This window comes from Nycticebus coucang, chromosome 16, assembly GCF_027406575.1.
Source record: "Nycticebus coucang isolate mNycCou1 chromosome 16, mNycCou1.pri, whole genome shotgun sequence".
Lineage (NCBI taxonomy): Eukaryota > Metazoa > Chordata > Mammalia > Primates > Lorisidae > Nycticebus > Nycticebus coucang.
In genome coordinates, this window is record NC_069795.1 from 63,141,069 (window position 1) to 63,162,930 (window position 21,862).

General features: G+C 38.1%; 1 protein-coding gene across 3 annotated transcripts in view; it reads right to left on the bottom strand.

The window, feature by feature from the left end:
- CCDC191 (coiled-coil domain containing 191) overlaps nucleotides 1-21,862 on the bottom strand; it is an 87,444-nt gene that overhangs the window by 33,620 nt on the left and 31,962 nt on the right. For all 3 annotated transcript variants that reach the window (XM_053565589.1, XM_053565591.1, XM_053565590.1), the window contains exons 8-12: nucleotides 16,090-16,280; nucleotides 8,482-8,716; nucleotides 3,002-3,462; nucleotides 2,121-2,233; nucleotides 117-199 (exon numbers count right to left, since the gene is read on the bottom strand). In XM_053565589.1, the coding sequence (XP_053421564.1) occupies nucleotides 117-199; nucleotides 2,121-2,233; nucleotides 3,002-3,462; nucleotides 8,482-8,716; nucleotides 16,090-16,280 (1,083 nt within the window). The remainder of the gene's footprint in view (nucleotides 1-116; nucleotides 200-2,120; nucleotides 2,234-3,001; nucleotides 3,463-8,481; nucleotides 8,717-16,089; nucleotides 16,281-21,862) is intronic.

Genomic DNA, 21,862 nt, shown 5'->3' on the forward strand with positions numbered 1-21,862 from the left:
TTCCAAAGTTATCTAACTATATTGTCTCAAGAAGCTTGACAAGCAAAGTTCTATTTTTTAAGAAAGACCTAGACAAATCCTGTTTCTTGACTCAGTTTGCAGTCTGAATTTATTACCAATTTCTCTTCTTCTTGTTTTTTCTTCCTTTCTGCCAAGATTCGCCTACGTTCAGCTCGTTGAATTGCTCTCTCTTCCATAGCTAGAAAATAGTAACAGAGTTCCAATATTTTTAATATTTGAAAAATATGAGGAACATTGCAAAATAAATGTCTCCCTTTCATAGTGAAATTTAGTGTTACTGTTAGGGTTTTCTTGCATGTTGAATGGTCACAGTCTCAGAAAATATATATAGAGAGCGATATATAGAACTTACAGGTGAAAGACCTACAGTCCCAGCGTCAGCAATGATGAACAATTTGTTGTTTATGTTTTTGTTTATATTTTTATTAAAAGTTATTTACTTATTTAAATAAGGTAACAAGCCTTAATGATAGACTTAACTATGTAAAATCCAGAAACCAGAATTTTAATTTCATTATACCTTTGATGAATGTAGAAAACATTAAATACATCTAGCAAATACTTTGAGAATAGAATCATTCCTCATACCCCATTAAGTGAGTCTGCTAATTTTTCTTAAGTCACTGTACATATGTCTGTATATGTAAGAACAACAACAAACAAACTAAAGTTTGGGGTCACAATGAATATATTTTAATCTAGTTTTAAGGCCTAGAGATACAGATGGGCAGGAAATGGAATTGTACCAGGCACTTGGAGAACTGGCATCTGAACAAATTTGAGTGTCAGACTCCTGTTCTTGACAGTCTATTAAATATCGATCCAAAAGAAACAAATGTGCAAGATGGTCTGATAAAATGAGTCTGTATCAACTGGGATTTTCATAGGAAGAGGAGCATGGGTGGGAGGAGATTAGAGTTCTGCTCACTTAAGCCAGCCAATTGTTACTTTCAGTTCCTTGTGCCATGTTATAGAGAAGAGAATTTAAGTCCAACTTTTAAGAATTAATAAACAAAAAACTCACCAGGCTATTTCTTACGGATATTAAGAATCTGCTTTGCTGCAAAAGAATGGTGGTACCACAGATGGTGGGAGTGAGACTGTCTCTAAGAAGACAGAAATAGATTAGGGGATTAAAGTGAGAGACCCCTGAGAAGCGGTCTCTGATAATATACCCTTTCCCCCATCTTTTCTAGATCTAATCATTAAAGATTCCTTGAAAAGTAGACCGGGATTCTAAAATAGCAAACTCCTTGGTCAAACAATAATTTTTTAAAATGATCACAGCTAACTAGGCATTTCCTGGATCTGCCTTAGTGGTGGGCAAAGGCAGCATAAGCTGCTGTCCTGGCAGACAGCACAGAGGCTGCCAATTTCTTTACTAATAGAAAGCGACTGTGGGCAGTGTCTTTCAGATGTCATTACTTCTTACCAGAGCAGCAGTCTTGCTACAGGTAAAGAATCAAATTTATAAACCACAATATAATCGTCAAACTGCCGACCACTGTATGCAAACATATGTACAGTGACTAAGTATATGGGAAAACAATTAGCAGATTCATTAGGGGGTTCCTGAGGAATGCTTCTATTCTCAGAGTATTGTTGAAATAAGGGTTTCTGTGTGCATAAAAAATGTTATCAAAATATCTGGTTTGTAGATTTCATTATTAAAATCCTATTATGAAGGCATAACTCATTATAAAATGATAAAATATCTTGCCTTAGCTTGCTGGAAACTGACCAGTATTGTCATGTTAACAGAGTACAGTGATAGGTGATCTTCACCAGTGTTTAGCCTTAGCAGCTACACAGTTTTTTCATTTGTGTAATTATCCTTTTTTCACCCCCAATGAAATCTAGAAATACAGAAAAATGATATCCCTTTCAGCCATGTTTTCTTGTGTTGGCTGAGAAGGCCAACAAGTTTGGCAAGAAGAGCCAAGAGCTCTCTGGCATGTTCCACTGCACTCTTCACACGTCTATTCATTTGAGATTTTGATCAGGTCTGCCAAGTCTCAAGACCAGTGTAGCCAGGATTCAATCCTGGCATCTTCCTTCTATTCTAGAAAGAAAGATAACCACCACCAAGACCACCTTGCCTTTCACTATGGGATGGGCTGTCATCAGCTGCTTTGGGTTCCTTCTGTGTCCAGAAAGAGAATTGCAGGAGTCACTTCTACTGCCTTCAGTCCCAGAGGAAGCAACAGGTGAGCTGAGGGGAAAATAAAGGAAAAAAAAATCAGACCAATAACTAGCTTCCTTCAAAGCTCTTTTACCTGAGGAGCTCAAAACCTGTTAGAGACTTTAATCCTCCCTCTCTGAGACAGCTATGTATTATTATACCTACTCTATCAACTGGCATACTGTGGTATGGAAGGGTCGAGGGATTGGCCTGAGCATCCAGTGGATTGCAGGCACTCTGCAGTGCTTCAAACAGTACGTATCACCACTCCTTATTCCATCATTTACCACAGGTAGTGAGTATGTCCCAAACACATCTGAAACCACATTAAATGGCTTTTGAGAAATTTGGACTCTTACTCCAGGCTCAACTGTTAAGTTTTATCCCCAAAACTATAAATTTAAGCTAGGCAATCAGCCAGCCCAGGGGCTGCTCTTTGTGGACCTATTGTTATATGACTTCTCAGCGTTATATAAAATTAGAAACCTAGAAGTCTAATTAGAGCAAGCAAGCATTTTCCCCTTTAACTGGTACAGTAACAGAACTCCTCAGACAAAGACAGCCATGACACAAATGCTAACTGCATTAACTGGATCCTCATAGGCAGCCACGTGCCTTAACTATCTATTTATACTTGCCACGTACAGTCATAACATATGGGGCTTCATTGCTTTGAGAGTGTAAAATAAAAGATCATGGAGTTTAGAAGTAGGGCAAAGAAGTTCAGGAGCCTCTCTATCGCAAAGTGAAAAACCCCATAAAACAAGCCCAAAGAGCGTTCTGATACCCTGGACATACTTGAGAAGCATCTGGCAGACTCCCTTTGCATCTTCTTCTCCTGTTGGATTTGACAACGGGCGTCTGTGTATGTCCGTGACTGCTGTAACACGCTCCGCTGCCCACCGAGCCTCTGCCAGCCGCTGATTTTCCTTCAGCTCAAGAATTGTTTTCTGCTGTTCCTGAAGTTTCTTCTTTTGCTTCTCAATCAGCTGTTGCTGGAGGACATGGCGGTTGTGGAAATGACCCATGCAGATTGGTTCTGCTTTCTGGCATGTGGTTCTGAGCTTCTTGCTGTTGTCAGGCTGTTGGGCAGGCTCAGCATCCAGCGTCTGGTGCTGTGTATTGTCAGGTGTGTGCAGCGGGACATCCTGAAGGGGACCCTGCAAGTTGCACTTTGTTGTTGTTCCTTGGGGAGGGCTGGACTTACAACTATCCCTCTCCAAGGGAGGCTTCTCCCACAAAGGGGGCACAGCAGTTACCTGCGAGAGATGAAACATGTTAGGGCTCAAGTTGTGCTGATGAGATCCAACATTTATCCAGCCAGTATTGTTTTGTTCAGCCACACAACTGCCCTACACCCCAGCTAGAATTGCTCTGGGCTTCTGGCCTGGCTATCTCAGAGGTCACCCAACCTTGGCTCTGTAAGCTGCTCTTAAAATGTGCACTGCTGCTCACCATGAAAATGGGGTAAGATAGTGGCTACAGCTGCATGGACCATTGCCATGGCCAGGACATCTGCAATAGGAAAAACGTCCTCTTCTAAATTTCTGATTTGGACAGTTCATTTGTGAATTAGGTAAGATTACTCCACATATATACATGTAACAGCAATTTGAATATGCACGAATTCTGAATTTTGTATGAATTTGAAAATCTCAAAAATGCTTGAAAACTAAAGAATACCTTTCCAAATCAATAATAGCTCTGTTCTTTCAATGCCACGAGTAAGTTAACTTTTTACAGTACAGGGTATTTATTTAAGCATCATGGCCTGGTTTAAAGCCTACTTCACTATCTCTAGCAATTCTTAAACTATCTATTGGTAGGAAATATTTGAAAGGCCAGGATTACGGGCAAATATCTGCATTATATAAGAGTAATGTTACCTCATAATATTTTGTATTAGCATAGGACTTAATATGTTTTTAAAGCTTTATCATATAAATCTCATTTAATAGACTAAGGTATCATATTAATTAAAAGTTCTATACAGAGGAGAAAGAAACATGAATTCTTATTCAGAAAAGCTTATCCTGGCCAAAATAATGTCAAATTAAAATATGTCTTTTAGAATGGTTTGATCCCATAGTCAGAGATCTGACCAGTTTTTGATTCTGCCATTTTCAATAGCATAAAGGGAAAAATACTCAAAGCTATCTAGTATCAGAAGCTTCTAGCTCTAACAGGATGCCACTCTCAAAGTACTCAAAAAATATTTTTCATGATGATGGAAATGCTTTCTACAGACTGAGCTGAAGTGAAAAATGTGATATGTGGAAACTCTGACATGTTAATGACTTTTAAAAATAACCTTTTATTGCAGAAATGTCAGTGAACACTTATTCATGAGAACACCTGCTTAAGTAATTTAGCATCAAGCAGGGTACATGTTTTAGGCTCTTTTAAAACTTTGTGGTAATGACACGTTATTAACCCAGCAAGACTGTGTAAAAAGCCTTGAGTAAAACAACAGGATTTCTTTTAGATCATGGTAACTTTTTAAGATGAAAATAAGAGAATGAAAGAAAAGCTTAATGGTACAGATTGTACTTAATAGAACAAGAGTGAACAGTCTGGCTTAATTAGAGAAAATCACCTATTAGCTAGCTGATAATTTTGAAAAATTTCAAGGTACAATATGTGTGTTCTTGGTACATGGTACATGGCTTCCTATGATTGTATAATTAATACGCGTTTAACTAAAGGTTTTGTATTTTTATTTTTTCATGTTTTATACTCTGGAAAAAGATTAGTTTATTTAGTACCTGCAGAGTCTATTGAAGCCCTTTATTTTCATGTGTTCTATTTTTTTTTTTAACAATATTATCCTTCCTTGAAAAAAATCTTTTATTCTTGATTTTAGAGATTTAGAGGCTTTTTTCTTGAGTCTAAATATACATGTAGTGATTTTTTTGTTTGTTTTGCACTGGTAAAAAATATTTTCTGCTGGCTTTTTGCCACTTTGGGATAATACCAGTAGAACTTTGTTAAGGTAAAATGTTCCATATAGCTATTTCTTAAGATAGACATCTGGTTTGGGTCTCAGTGGAGACAAAAGTATCTAATGGGACATAAAGGTACATGAATTGGTTAGTGGAAGGGACCAAAATGTTACATAACTCCCAAAAAGCATCCTCATGATGCTCCTTTGCTGACTGAATAAGCTTAAATTTAAACCAGCTTACTGGGCAGTGACTGTGGCTCAAGGAGTAGGGCGCTGGTCCCATATACTGGAGGTGACAGGTTCAAACCCGGCCCCGGCCAAAAACTGCAACAACAACAATACCAGCAATTTCACATGTCTGAGTGAAGTATTTCATAGCACTATGTGGTGGGTGGAGGAGAGGGGGTAGAGGATCTTTTCCAAAAGCTTTTCTAAACATGACAAGTGCAATGATGAAGAAAAACACTGACAGGACTGACTTTGTAAAAACTTAACAGCTGTGTGTAGTACCTAACACCATAACTAAGACAAAAAAGACAAATGAAAAATGTGGAAAAAAAGTTTGCAACATGTGTAATAATAAAAGAATCAATAGTCTTAAAAATATAAAGAGCTCCTATAATAAGAAAAAGATCTGTAATCAAAAAGATAAATGGATAAAGGGCATAAAGAGACAAGTCATATATATACAATATACCTGTATTTATCTTTTTATATCCACAGTAGAACCTCTGTAAGTTGACTACCCAAGAGACTGTAACAAACTGCTGGACATACAGAGGTGATCAACATAAAGAACTAGGCCTGCTGTACTGATACATACATGTGGTACATTTCTGGTCTATGAAAATGAAGTCAGCTCAAGGAGGGGGTCTACTATGGAGGTTCTACTGTACAGATATACATACAGTCATGCATTGCTTAATAACAGGGATATATTCTGAGAAATGCATTATTAGGTAATTCTGTCATTGTGCCAACATCATAGCATGTACCTATACACGTGGTATAGCGTACTACATACCTTGGCTATGTGGTGTGGCCTGTTGCTCCCAGGCTACAAACCTGGACAGCATGTTACTGTACTGAATACTACAGGCAACTGTGACACAGTGCTAAGTATTTGTGTATCTAAGCATATCTAAACATAGAAAAGGTTCAGTAAAAATACAGCATAAAAGATTTTAAAAAACGGTATAGGGCTAAGACATTACCATACACTACTGCAGTGTTTATAAACACTATAAGCTCAGGTTTCATTTTATTATTATTATTTTTTTAATTACTTTTAATTTGCAACTTTATTTATTTATTTATTTTTGCAGTTTTTGGCTGGGGCTGGGCTTGAACCTGCCACCTCTGGCATATGGGGCTGGCGCCCTACTCCTTTGAGCCACAGGCACCGCCCCTTATTTTATTTTTTGAGACAGATTATCACTTTGTTGCCCTCAGTGGAGTGCTGTGACATCATAGCTCACAGCAACCTCAAAGTCTTGGGCTCAAGCAATTCTCTTGCCTCAGCCTCCCTAGTAGCCGGGACTACAGGCACCTGCCACAATGCCCAGCTATTTTTTTGTTGTAGTTAACATTGTTGTTTAGCAGGCCAGGGCTGGGTTCGAACCTACCAGCCTCGGGTTGTGGCCGGCACTGTAATCATTGTGCTATGGGCACTGAGCCATCAGGTTTCATTTTAAATTTTAGAATATTTTTTCTTCAATAATGCATTAATCTTAGCTTACTGTAGCATTTTTACTTAATAAACTTAAAAAAAAATTTTTTTTAACTCGTTGACTCTTGTGGTAACACTTAGTTTAAAACACAAATACAATGAGGGTATAGCTGTACAAAAATATTTTTCTTTAGATTTAGATTCATTAAGTTTTTTATTTTTAGAATGTTTTGTGGGTTCTTTTAAAAATTTTAAGCTTTTTTTGTTAAGAACTAAGATACAAATATACACATCAGCCTAGGCCTACACAGGGTCAGGATCATCAAGAAATCACTAGGTGACAGGAATTTTTCAACTCCGTTATAATCTTACAGAACCACCAAACACGTAGCCATTGACCAGAATATCATTATTCTGCTCGTGACTATATATCCAACATAAAAATGTCTAACTTCACTACTAATCAAGGAAATGCAAATATTGAAGCAACATTAAGATGAAAATAGAACATGAATTCTATGTTTAAGTAAAGCATCATGGATGTGTACAAAGATTTAGCTAGTAGGATGTTCACTGAACATTGTTTACAATAATCGCAAACTAGAAACAACTTAAATTCCAGCAATAGAGGAGTTAAACAGATTCTGATTTATGCTTCATTAAAGAATATCACGTAGTCATTACAAAATGATGGCACAGAATGGTAGCCCTTAACCAGGGGATATGTCTTAGGTTCACCTGTGGAAATTTTAAAAAATACAAGTACCAGCACACCCAGAAATTCTGATTTAGTAGGTCTGATTTTGAGATATACTCTCAGTTGAGAACTACTGGTGCAGAAGTACATGTAGTGATACAGAAATTTCTCATGTTATTTGAAAAATGCTAGAAACTTTTTTTTAGAAAAACAGAATAATTACATCAGTATTAAAAAGAAAAACTCATGGCCTTCCTTTTCCTGAATTACAATAGACTAGATTTCCTCAATGATCTGACTAAAGAAAATTTAAAAGCTAAATATAATATTAAAGGAGACAAATTTGCATATGCTTGAAAAGAAAAAAGACTATGGTTATACAAGGCAGCCATAAAGTTCGTGTGCAATTTAAAATCGTGTGCAATTTTAAATTGTACACGAACTTTATGGCCACCCTGTACTTGAACATTCTATTTGTGGTTATCTACAGATGATAGAATTATAGGCTTTTTTTTTTTCTGTGTGATTTTTTTTCCTACCGAATTGTTCAAATTATTAAATGTGACTTTTCTTATTAGAAAAACAAATATTTTAAAATTCTAAATGTCACAAGTTAAGAAATGCCCAAAGATCAAAACAGAGGAGTTCAAGGGTTGTAAACAGTGCTTTATCACCCTGTTCCCAAAGGAGCATTTCACCTGGATGTTTTAAGTCCCCTCTCTGTATTATATCTCTACTAACTTCCAAAGTTCATATGTGATTATACAAAGGAGATTCTGTTCAAGAAAAGAGACACTGCCTGAAAGGTAAATTTTGTACACAGTAGCAGCTCTGTGATAGTCTAGATGAGGCATTCTGACAATGGCTGATTTATACTAGCTATCAGAGTGCAAAGCTCAAATGCAAGTGCTTAAGAAGCAGGATGGTCAAACAAAGGAAAAAACAGTGCATTTCTCTCCATTTCTTACCAGTGGAGCCACCACGGCTGTTGCCTCCTCAGGTAGACTGATGCCTGATGACCCGTTTGCACTGAGTTTCCCTAGTGATGCTGCCTTCAGCAGCTCATCCATTTTCTTTCTAGTTTCCTCCTTTGCTTGAGCCAGCTCTCTCTGTAGCAGCTCTGCACCATGCCAATGCCGCCATTCTGTAAAGCAGTGCTGGAGAACTTGTTTGCGGTTGTGCTCAATGGCCAGTTGTTGTTTTCTAAGTAACAAAGCATTTCCATTAAACTAAAGAAGCTGTTTACATTTTATGAATAATATGAATAAAGCACAAATCCAAAGTAGTCTCAGTAATGTGCCCATTTAGCTCCAGCTTATCCTTTTATATTAAGATAAATGGAATGGCTTTACAAATTCCCCAGTATAAAGGTTCTCCTCATAGATGGCATTGGCAGCTCAAGACATTACCTCGAAAAAGAGAAGAGTATCCGCTCTGTTCTATCATGTCACAAAGATATAGTAAACTTTTTGATTACCATAAAATACTTTCTGACAGCTTTTGGAGGGGAAGAAGCAAAAATAATAGGTATATAAATAATGACTTGTAAAAGATAAATGCATAATTGAGAGAGATTCAGCCATGCACAAAATCTAAGAAAGGCAGAGGTTTGGGAGAAAGAGAAAAGAACAAAACTATACAGTTTAACAAGTGAATTGTCAGTAATTAAAGGTAAGACTTAAAAAGTTAAAGTAAAACCATGAGGGTAGATCTTGTGAAAGGATAGAGTCAGGGAAAGGAATGCTGAAGAGAAGGGCCAGTTTACAACCATGAGTGCCTAGAGCAGATACTTGCTAAACATTGGACACACATGAAAAACAGAGGCAAGGTACTTGCTCTCCTGGAACTTATTCATCATCTACCTTCCCAAGGAAGAGCTCCGGCTGATCCCTGGAAACATGGAAACATTATAAATAATAGGGGGCAGGACTGAGTGGAGCTAGGAGTGGTGTCACTGCCAGCCACAGTCCCTTTCCAGTGGGAACCTCCATTAGGAGACACTTTGGTTGCAGCCACTTGGGAATTCAAGCATAGAGGTCTCTGAGATCTGTCTGTAAGTGGATGGTTATTACCCCTGAAGAAGTGGGTTGTGAGCTTAGAACTAGTTATGTGGCATCAGAGATCAGTTTTGAGTTTTAAAATCTAATATTAGACACATACTTCATTTTACCTTGTAAAGGGGACTTGTATAATTTCTCTGTAACACCTATTTCTGTTAAACATATATAGTGCTTAAAACTCCTCATGGACACTTTGGGGTCATATCAAGAAAATCGTAAAGTTCTTAGAGAGTCAGGAGAATGTTTCTACAGTTTGTAAACATTTTTGTGACTTTTAAACCTTTTTTGACTGCCACCTTCACCAAGAAAAAATGTTATACTGTGACTCAATACACAAGCTTATGTATGTATATGTGTACGTGAAATAAAAGTATATAAAGTAGAAACAAAATTTCATCAAACAATATTTACTTTACTACCAGAGATGCACTTAGATATTTCTGTCCTAATCTGTTCTATATTTCTTTAAGAAATAAGCAACCTGCCAACAGTATATTTCATTTTATTTAATTGCTCCCTGCTAATGCATTGATAAGTATTCCATAAATATTCATTGACAGGCTTATTGATGGCTTTTGTAATAAAAGTATAATATGGGTGATCATATTTATATATAACATTTTGTTTTCAAGGAAATAAATTATGTATCTAATAGGAGACTAAATAACCTTGAAATATAAATTTGAGAATAAGAATATTAAATTATGTGGCAGCACAGATAAAAACAACGCTCCAAAAATATCAGTGTATAAAGAGTGAATGAACAACCCTTTAACATTCAAGTAAGCAAAAGTCATAAACTTCCACAGGATAGAAGATATATGTTGCTCTGTCTGATTAATGTGAAATTTGATTTACACCAATCTGCTCAGGAAGGAGGAGTGTGAAATTTACCTTATATATTAATTTCATGTTTTTACAGCATAAACAGCCAAAAGCAGCACTGGGTTTTGACTGTCAGAGAGGAGATTATGTGGACACTATGAAAAGGCAAAGAGAAAAATATTTCTGTAAATATAACAAGACCAAGAAAGTAAGAGAATGCATGTTCACTATAGTGCCTAAAGTCCATGCTATAATGGGCATGTGTGGGGGGAGGGGGTCTGAAAATAGTTAAAATATCTGTATTTGTGGAATCAGGTGGAAGAGCAGAGCACAGAAGTTAGGAATCCAGAGACAAGGCTGGTTCTACTCCTGCTCCCTTGACGTTCACTTCAGCGGAGTGGTAATTTCCACATAAGTGAAAAATGTGGAAGTGAAAAACGATTTAAATTTCTTAACATCGTAGTCACATGGAGTTTACTTGGGTACCCTCAGCAAATGGTTTCAGATATAATGTCCAGATCATCATAAAATTAAAGACATAAAATTTCCCTTCTGAAAAACAGCCTCTCCCAAAATGCTCCAAAGCTGAAATTAGGAAATTTCCAGCAAGAATAAATAAATTGATCATCACAATTATATACATGTATGTAGAGTAAGGTTGTCTCTGCAGACCTGGGAATATAAAATGCAAACAATTTAAATAGGAATTTAAGTATGAACCTTGCTGCTTAGGATCAACACCTCAGGCCATCAACACTCAATGATGGTGCATATTCTAGAACCCAGACATCTGAACACTTAACTGGATATGGGACACTGGATAAGCAACTGAAAGTTTCTAAGCCACAGACTCATCCTCAAAAATGATGTTGATAAGCCCTACTTTATTGCCTGTCCTGTAAGAAAATTTGAGAATCTGATTAAACAAAAATATAGAACAAGCTCACACATAAGATAATAAGGCTCTTAGGACAAGATTACTAGATATATAAAGAGTGTCTTGTTTTTGAAAAGGGAATGAGCGATGATAAGTAACCACAAACTAGGGATCTATTGAGTGCTGAAACCTGATGCAGAATATAAAAAAGCGGAGACAGGAACAGTTGCATTGGGGATGATCCAGTTCAGCAGGAATAGACATGAATAAACTCATGCTTTCAATAATACACCTGGTAGTCCCCAGGGAAAAGGTGGAAGATGAGACAATTCTGTTTAAAAAGTTTTAAAGTGAGCCAGACAATGCAAATCTGGCCCTCCTGGTTGTCTGATAGAGCTATCAGGAGCTTTACTAGCTGTAGATGCTACGCAGCTTCTGGCTGCTCACCTGCATACTCAGGCGAGCTCAGAGGGAAGGACAATTGAGCATGATTAACAGATGCATGCCATAAATGACTGCCCAAAAGAACGCTGAAATCAGGGGTACTGGAAATGGGAATATCTGACAGTCTATTTTCAATTCAGTCTCACTTCCCCTCCGCACCTCTGGGCAAGCTGGGAACATTCCCCCGACTGTTCCCACACAAGCCTGCCTGTGTACTAGTTCACCAGTTTTCCCTCAGACTGAAAAACTCCCTCTTCTACTTAACTGCATTCTGCCTCTGTCAGGGATGGGGCCTAGGAACTCCCGTTTATAAAAAGCTCCTTGGGGGATTATAATGCATGATAGCCAAATCTCTGTCACTCCTAAGTTTTTATCTAATGGTGTCTTCTGTTGCAATTATTTTTAATATTTCGATACAATCTTTAACTTCCCTATTTAGATTGAAAACTCCTAAAAGGCAAGAATGTTTAATACCTTTTTTCCCCATTCCTAGTACTTAGAAGAGGGTCCAGTAGACCATAAGCATCAGTAAAGCTGGTTGACTGAATGAATTTATCCCTTTAAACAGAATGAATGAATGAGAATAAATGAATGACATGGTTTGAGGAACGCCATAGGGCCGGGCCAGGTTTTTCACTGGCCTGCCACAATACTCTCAAATCCCCAAATTTCTTTAAAGGAAATTGATAACCTATCAATTGAGGATTACAGTAATGAAGAGTGAGGGGCTTGTGGGCCAGAGGGAAGGGGTAAAACCATGTTCAAGGAAAGGACCATAGCACTGGTGCAGAGAGGGCAAGAGGAAAAAAACTAAGAAATCAGGGATGAAGGGCTCAGGAAGGGCTGGCAGAGGACTTTGGAAACAAACTCTGCTGTTTCCTAATTTTCTAGGGCTGGCCATGAATTCTGCGAGGAAGGAAGAGAGTAGAAGATCTGGAACCAACTTTCAAAAGTAAAGATGCTAAGGAAGTAGAAAACACCAAATTTCAACACCACCGTAAGCAAAGAATCTAATGTAATGTGTCTACTAGAATATCGTTGCATTACCTATGTAAGTAAATCCACAGAGTTTAGAAATATTTGTTAATATTAAAAGTTTATCACAATGTTGTATTGTAATTTTTGTAACTCCATTTTAACTCCTTAAAAAAAATAGACAAAAATAGAGTGATTACAATTCCTATTAGGGAAAGCAAGATACCTTTTTAGAAGAAATAAATGATAAATCCTTGGAGTGAAGGTGAGGCTGAGCACAGGCTCAATAAGAAAAGATGGTTGCTAAATTATAAACAATAAGAAGAAAGGGATTTGTTGATGCTCCAAAGAGAAGGTGGAAAGAAAAGAAAGGAGAGAGAAAGAAAAAAGCCCACAAGGCTGGTCCCTGAATGGGGCACTGGGCCAGTGAGTGGAAACCCCAGGCGGCAAAACAAATGTGGATGCAGCAGCTGGAGGGTGAGGTCACAGCTGACATCTAACAAATGATTTCAACGGTGAAGGGGCCACACTATCACCATGTTTTGTCAACCTAGGAAAGAGTTAAGTTTCTATAGTGAGTAAATCATTATAATAAATGTTATCTCCATCCCCTGAGCTCACTATTTAGAAAGAATACTTGAAAACATTATCAAGTAAGTCACAGGAGAGGAAGCAACTGAGTTCTTCCTTCATCACTGACTCGCTTCTTTTTCGACAAGTATATTTTTCAGCGTCCACTGAGGCAATGGGAGAAACTCTGATGAGCACAGTGAAGAAGGTGCTGGCTCTCCTGACCCCCTCAAGCCCATGAAATTTCTTGGTTTCTGCTTGTAGTAGCTACCTTGGCGCTTTTTCGCCACCTTTAATATCCTGATCATTTTAAAATAAAATCACCTAACATAGTTTCCTAAAACGATCTCTGGAACAAAGTACAAAGAGAGATCAAAAGTACAAACAAAGTACAAAGATCGTTTTTCCTAAAACGATCTCTGGAACAAAGTACAGAGAGACAGGGATTTGTAGGAACAAAGAAAGTTTGTTTTTAATAACTGCTTTTTCCTCCTATGTTTCTAGCATGACTTGTCATTTGTTAACTGCCACTCTTATTTTCCATCTGCACCAACAGAAAGTAAATTGCCATATAACTGAAAAACATGGCTGTCTTAGGAAGCCATGACCTAGATGCTATTTGTTTTAACAGAGGAGTAGTGAAGTGTAGGAAAAAGTATCTGACTCATCATCAAAGAGATAAGGCTATAGTTCTGGTCCAGCTTCTCTTAGCTCCGTGACCTTGAGAGAGTCACTTATTGTCTCTGGGCCTTCTTTTATCATCTGTAAAAGGAAGAACTGAATCAGACACACAATCTTTGAGATGCTTTCTTGCTCTAGATTTTTTTTTTCTCTAAAGGCTTATAGTAAAAAAAAATTATTATAAGTTAAATATTTTCTAACTCTGGCAGTTTAAAAAAGTTGAGTATTTAAAAATAGATACCTGAAAATAATTCACAGCTATGGGACAAAAAGTTCTGAGATCTTTTTAAAAAAAATTGGCACATCATACTATTATGAAATCCCCATTTAGTGCTTTTATATTTAAACAGTTTAATTGGAATGGAATCTTAAATTCTCCAGATTTTTCTTACACAAGTTTCTTCTAGAATGTAAATCTCAGAGGCCACTTTTAACTTCAACATCTTAATTTCCACTTACTTTATGCCCTCACTCGCATTGCTTCCACTTTCCTTCTTTATCCAACACATCCTGCCAGCTATTCCTTCTTCAGTGAGCTATCATCCCAATTCCTGATATCAATCTCTAGGTCCTGTGATTTCAGAAACAAAACTATAGGAGAATTTTCGATATTGGCCTTTTTTTTTTCACTGAAGATTTCTCCCAGCATACTGTAGGACAGAAAAATTGACTAGGTTGCCCTCCTACTTAAAACCTTCAAGAATTCCTCTTTATTTACCAAAGAATATCTAAATTCCTGTCTTGGCACTCGAGGCCTTTTAGAAATTGATGAGCTTGACAAACACCTGCTTGATGATCTCCAGCCAATCCCCATGGCTATACTTCATGCCATCACCTCCACCTCCCCACCTCCACCTGGTAACATCCTATCTACTGTGCAGAGCCCACATCTTCTTGATAAAGGCTTTCCTGGCACTCTTTAGGAGCCTCTTTGGCCACAGCACCACCTTCTTCTGCCATGTTCTCAGCAGCAAATGGGAATGTAATACTCAGTTCATAATAATATTCAACACCTGTACTATCTAATTCTTGTTTTCACATACACCTGTGAGTTCTCTGAGGACTGGACCCAGGCATCAGTCTCCAGGGCCTGGTGCTGTCACAGCGTGCAGCTCCAGGGAGTACCACACCCTTCTGCAGAACAATACCCCCCATTCATTCAATTTTTCACCTTGAATGAGCGCTAGAATTGCCAGGAGAGAAGTGATTACACACAAGAACAGGAATCCTCCTCCCCCAAATAAACAAATGCTTTTTTCTACATCTATGATTTTGATTCAAGAATGCAAAGTTAAACTTGGAAATGAGAAAAAGAAATGTATTTAATTTTAAGATGATGGAATAAAGCAAGCTTCATTTGAAGACAAAAGTTTGTGTCATTCACAAGTATAAGAGGGAGCTGGTATAAAGATGTCAGAAACCTCTAAATAAGGTGTGGAACAAAAGACAGCATGGCGGGAGGAATCGCTCTTGGCAGATCAGCCCTCCCAGGTGGATGTTCTCTGTGTCCTTCATTAACATTCTATGTGCAGGCAGTGGTTTCTATCAATGAGAATTATTGGCATATAAACCACATTCTCTCTTTGAATTGTGTATAGTGCTATACCAGAAGGCAAGGGAAAAACCTTGTATTTGTTTTCTTTAAAGAAAGAAAATCATGTATATTAGTATATTTTAACCAAATAACTTTGTCTATGATTTTCAGTTAAAATTTTCTAGTATGAGATGTAACACAGAAAAACTGTGATTACCTTATTTCATAAATGGATAAGATGATTCCAGACAACAGCATGTTTACAGTATATTTCAGGATTCTTCAGAAGGGAAATGTACTAGAAAACATAAGTGCTTCTGGGCAGCGCCTGTGGCTCAGTGGGTAGGGCACCAGCCCCACATACCGAGGGTGGCGGTTCAAGCCCAGCCCCTGTCAAACTGCAACAAAAAATAGCTGGACTTTGTGGCGGGCGCCTGTAGTGCCAGCTATTCAGGAGGCTGAGGCAAGAGAATCGCCCAAACCCAGGAGTTGGAGGTTGCTGTGAGCTGTGACGCCAAAGCACTCTACCAAGGGCGATAAAGTGAGACTCTGTCTCAAAAAAAAAAGAAAAAAAAGTACTTTTAAATAACTATAGCAAATATAATCCTACCTGTTTTTTTCTCTAAGGTCATTTTCCAAGGCTTTAGTCTCCTGCTTCAACTTCTGGGATCTGGTGTAGTCCCTCCAGGCCCGCAGAACCTTCAGTTGAATCTTCCAGTCACACAGGGTCCCAGCTTTTCCCAGCTTAATCCTGTGATCAAGAATCAGCTTGTGCCAGGCAGAGAAATAGCGTTTTTGACACTGCAGAGGAAACATTTAGAAAATCACCACATGTCAGCGCTGGTGTTTCTTTCTTTCTTTCTTTTTTTATTTTTTATTTTTTTATTGTTGGGGATTCATTGAGGGTACAATAAGCCAGGTTACACGGATTGCATTTGTTAGGTAAAGTCCCTCTTGCAATCATGTCTTGCCCCCAAAAGGTGTGGCACACACCAAGGCCACGTCCCCCTCCCTCCTTCCCTCTCTCTGCTTGCTGGTGTTTCTAATACCTAATACTGAGAGCCCTTTCCTCAGATTTTCCTTTCACCTTTTTTTTTTTTTTGGCAGTTTTTGGCCAGGGCTGGGTTTGAACCCACCACCTCTGTTATATGGGGCCAACGCCCTGTTCCTTTGAGCCACAGGCACCACCTCTTCTCACTTTTTTTTAAACAAATCTAGAAAATGTTGTCTTGATGGAAGGGAACAGACAAAGCACAATTCCTCTATGCTAATAGTGACAAGAAATATTCAAGTCATACAACTGAGGCATTCTCAGCCCCACGACTTAAACTAAAATACGTAACTTTCACTGTAAGGCACATGTCCTGTGGGGAGCTGGAATAACACCTTATACCTAAGACATGAACTAAAGGGATTGTTTGGTAAGGTTGAAAGACTTGTTTCCAATTAGACCTCCCCTGCCAGGCTGTCTTGGAGCTTAAAGTAGCAACCACTTAATTCATTCCTGTTAGTGATACCACTAATGTCCTACACAAATAAGCATGGGAGATGCTATGAGGACCTAAAAACAAAAAATTCAGCTGGGCTACTATGGACCGCACCAGGGCATCGGTGAGTCTTGAGAGACTAGCTATTCAGGTTGCCTGCATTCTTCCACTATATGCAACTGACAGCAAATTAGACAAAGTCTACTGACCCTAACAATGTCCCCAGAGTAGAACTTTACTCATAATCCTAGTTGAAGAAAATAGCTGAGACCTAGTCCTATAGATCTTTTATCTTCTCAGCAAACTTTATATTCCTTCCAGATCAAATTACTTTCAGCTTTCAGCCTTAACACTAACCATGCTGTTTCACACTTGGCTGTGATTGTACTAATTTCTCTGTCCTCCTTTTCTGCTCTCTCTGTGCCTGACTAGTACTTTAGGAGTCACCTTCCTCAGAAGCCCTCCTATGACCAACCCCTCTCCACAAGTGTAAGCCTATATCCACTGTGTTCCCAGAGCAGCAGTGCTTTCTTATGTCAGAACATTCGTCAATGCTCTGCCATAATCTCTGGTTTACTGACTTCCATTACCGAGAGTCACCTGAGAGGAGGGAATGGGATGCACACCTGGGAGTGTCAAATCTAAGGGTTGCACAGGCTGTGGGAGCACAAAAGCAGAATGTAACCACACAGGAAGTGACTTCATGGAAGTATGGGGGAGGCCTGACAGCCAGCTTCGAGGACTTGCCAGCTTTCTCAGGGTCAGCCCTATTTACTGTTTTCTTCTCTGTAAAAATTTACTTAAATTTCACCATTTTCAACATTTATTAAGCATCCACCACTGTATTTGAATTTGGGAACACCGAACATAATCATTTAAGATATAATCTTTACTTTTGAGAGGTTATATTGAGAGAGGATATCTAAATAAAAAGACCAACAGCATAAAGAAGAATAGGCTAGAATTCTTAGCAATAGCCCATTTGGCCAGAAAGAATATCAGTTATATTCCTGCCTATACAAACCACACAATATTCTTTAATGTAATTTCTCATTCAGAGAAACGATGGTGAGTTTTAAAAAGCCCTTTTATCCTTTCCATTATTCTAGACCTTCACCTAAGATCTCTGAAAGGAAAGAGTGAAGAAAGGAAGGGAGGGAAGAAGAACGAAGAAGAGACATCCTGAGTATTAGTTAAGTCTTCAGTCATAACAAGGAGACACACAGCTGCCAGGTGTAGGGGGGATGCTTTTTCCATTATTTACCTGCTCCACAAAATATGGCTTAGGAAAAAGTGGTGTCAACTCGTGTGCCACAGCCAAAAGAAAATATCCTGTGTCTATTTACCAGATTCATGTAAGAGATTCTTCTCGAATGTTTTGGTGAGATATTCTATGCATAGCTATCTCTAATTTTTCTAGATTATTTCTAATGATGAAATATTACAAACATAATCTACTTTAACAATAATAATACTATTAATAGTGTCCTAGAATTTCTACATTTCTCTTTGTAGAGTTTAAAGCACCCTACCTGTACTAGCTTATTTATTTTTAGACCATCATTACAAAATAGGGATTATAGATATTACTATGATTTATCTTGATTTATCAAGCTAAGACTTCAAGTGGAGGAAGGGATAATAGCTAAATTCACAAAGTAAAGTGTTAGTGGTACACCTAAGGCATCAGGCATGCTGATAACTCTGATGTATTAGGCAAAAAGTCTCTCCTAAAAAGGAAGGGCAAATTTTTTGCTCCTTTTATAATGAAAGAAAACACCATACATAACTTACCATCCATGGTAGAAAAGCACTGGGTGAAACATATCTGAACTTAGAGGGGAAAATTTTGAGTTGAGACATTGATAGCTGTGTAGTTTTTCTTGATGCATAGCAAACATCATTCAGGTAAATAAGAGTCCCATAAATGTGTTTGGAAGAAAATATATGAGAAAGGAATATATTCTTAGTCCTATCTGTTCTGGAAGAAGATGCTAGCTCTCTGTTTTTATTTAGAAGGGCTGAGAAGTGGCACACTTCCACAGACATGATCTATTTATTCTCTCTATTCCTCCCACCCCCTGTGGCTCCCAGGCCTGCTTCTCCTCTTCAGCTCTACATTCTGGAACTACAATAGCGCTCTGTCTTTTTGCTCTTTGAAACAAGAACCATTATTAAAAACCATAACTGGGTTGGAGGCTTACTTTTTCTCTTTTGAGCCAAGAGAACTTAAAAGTATTAACCAGCCAGGTAACTATTCTGACTTCATTTCTTTCCTAGTTCATTTATTTTTGCACCATGATTTTATTTCTGGTAGATTTTTCTCTTTACCATAGGTATAGTGATAATTAAGGCTTGATAGAGGTTAACAAAATGAAGAAAATCACCATGTGAAGAACTATTTCTAAGTATGTATGTATCTATAATAATTTCTAAAATCAAATACTACAAGGTAAAATTTAGAAAGTTTTAAGGTGAAATGGTTTCCTCCCCTCAAAATCTTCCACAAGACATTACAAAATTTGGTTGTTAAGGGTTCCACCGAAGAGATGACAGCTTGCCCTGCTAAATTTATTATCTGCACTGTAGCTGCCCTTGTTCTGTTGGCAAGAAAAGCTCTTCCCTGAAGTGTAATCACACTGCTGTCACTGGGAATGATTGACATCAGATGGAACAGCAATTTGCTATCTAATCTTCATTGTAATTCTAACCCTGTCACTAGAGATGCTTGTTCTGATTAATGAAGTGGGTAACTCATCAAAATTCCTTAGCTATTTCTCTTTTGTCAGAAAGCTCAGTGATAATTGCATCAAAATTCTCTGTCACAGAAAAATAAACAATGAATTGTAAAGAGGACAAAAATGTCAACAAGTTTACAATTCATTTTTACTGAATGGAACTAACTGTGGTACAACTAGCGGCCTAGAGGAGTTGGCCAAGGGTGGAGTGTCAGAAAGAAAGCGCCACTCCCTCCCAGGCCCAAGTGACACCTTGATGTTCCCAGGCCAAAAGGAAAAGAAAGCCTATTGTTACAAAGGGAAGCGATAATCCCCGACTTCTTTTGTCTTCTGGGGGGAACTACTAGAGCTGGGCAAAATACTCCACAGACACTGAGAGTACGTGGGCCTAGAGAGTAGGATCTTTATGGCAAAATCAATCTTCAGTAGTAAGGAGAAGCACTGAATTTTGCCATGGAAAACCAGTACCCTGTGACCTATTCTATTCCTGATTTTCATAATCTTGCCCCAAAGAAAAGAGAGGAAATGCTGGCAGCCCTATATCCCCCAACCATATATACTCCTATAACTAATTACATTAGAGGAAAAACATTCAGTTCCCAGAACACAGTGCTAAGACTAGTTTGCTGCTGAGTTCCTTAGAAACCCCACAGAGGGCTTGACTTTGAAGGCCACTGCTATGCAAAATGCTACCGCTGGCTAGGGACCCAAAGCTACTTCTGTGACACCCTAGAAGATGGGATGCTCATTTTATTTCTGTATTTACAAGTTTTTTCTTCCTCTTTTAAACATTGTTTTTAAGACTCTTACTTCAGAAATTTAACAAACACACCTAAAAATAGATTAGCTTCCAAAATTATCAACATTTTGTGAAACTAGTTTCATCTCTTCCCCAACAAACTTATTTTTCTGTTACAGACATCAAATATTATATCATTTTACCCATAATTGTGTCAACATGGATCACTAACATAAGGATGTTTTGTAAATTCTTCTTAATTCTGCTAAAAAGTTTCAATCAATAATATTGCTGTAATTATCAAATGGTTATTCCGTTTTACTCTAGATGTACAAGAATTTCTGGAAGCAGTTGCTTAGGTCTCACCTTATAACAAATTCTGTTTTTTTTTTTCGTTTTGCTTTTGTTCTTGAGACAGATGAATAAAACTCTCTGGGTGGGCTCTTTTAAAGAAAAATGACTATCATGCAGCATATAACCTGACTACTCCTTAGGACAGGGCTCCTTTCCCACCCGGCCTGGTCTAGTTCTTGTGATCTCATGTCACCCATCGCTCCCATCACCTCCTGTTTATTTCCCTTTCAGATCTTCTTCCCCCAGCCTTGCCTTCTCCAACCTTGCCCCCGCCTTCTCCAACCTTCTCTACAGACACACAAACTATGCCAACAACACTGTTTACCTCATCAGAAAAATGTTTGGTTTACCTCTAGGGTAGTCTGACAGAAGACAATGATGGGATGGCATTTGTTCCTCACCCACATGGCTCTCCAGATCATTGTAAGTATTCACATGAAATGTCTAGTGTTTAGGAGAAAACATGTTCTACTCTGTAAAATTTTAGAGGATGGGCTTCATTTGTACCAAAGACCCTTTCCTCAATTTTTAAAGATTTAGTAAGCATTTTATTAAATTGTATTACCAAAACTTCTTTTTTTTTGAGACAGAGTCTCAAGCTGTCACCTGGTAGAGTGCCGTAACATCACAGTTCACAGCAACCTCAAACTCTTGGCTCAGCCTCCCAAGTAGCTGGGACTACAGGTGTCCACCAGAATGCCTGGCTATTTTTTTGCTGAAGTTGTCATTGCTGTTTTAGCTGGCCCAGGCCAGGTTGGAACCCGCCAGCCCCAGTGCATGTGGCTGGCACCCAACCCACTGATTATGTTCACCACCCCACAATCTACATTTCTGTAGTTGCTTATGAATTTTACAAATTTTATTTCCTTTAAATCTCACCATCATCCCAAATTTAAGGTCAAATAGGAAACAATCTCATTACTCTTAATTTCTAACAGTAATTTTTGTTTCTATTTCTCTACACAAAGTGTGTGTGTATAAAATAAACACTGACAGAGGTGCAGAGTCATGAATGCTGTGTATGTGTATGTGGGTATGCTTTCTATTCATGAAAAACATTTTGTC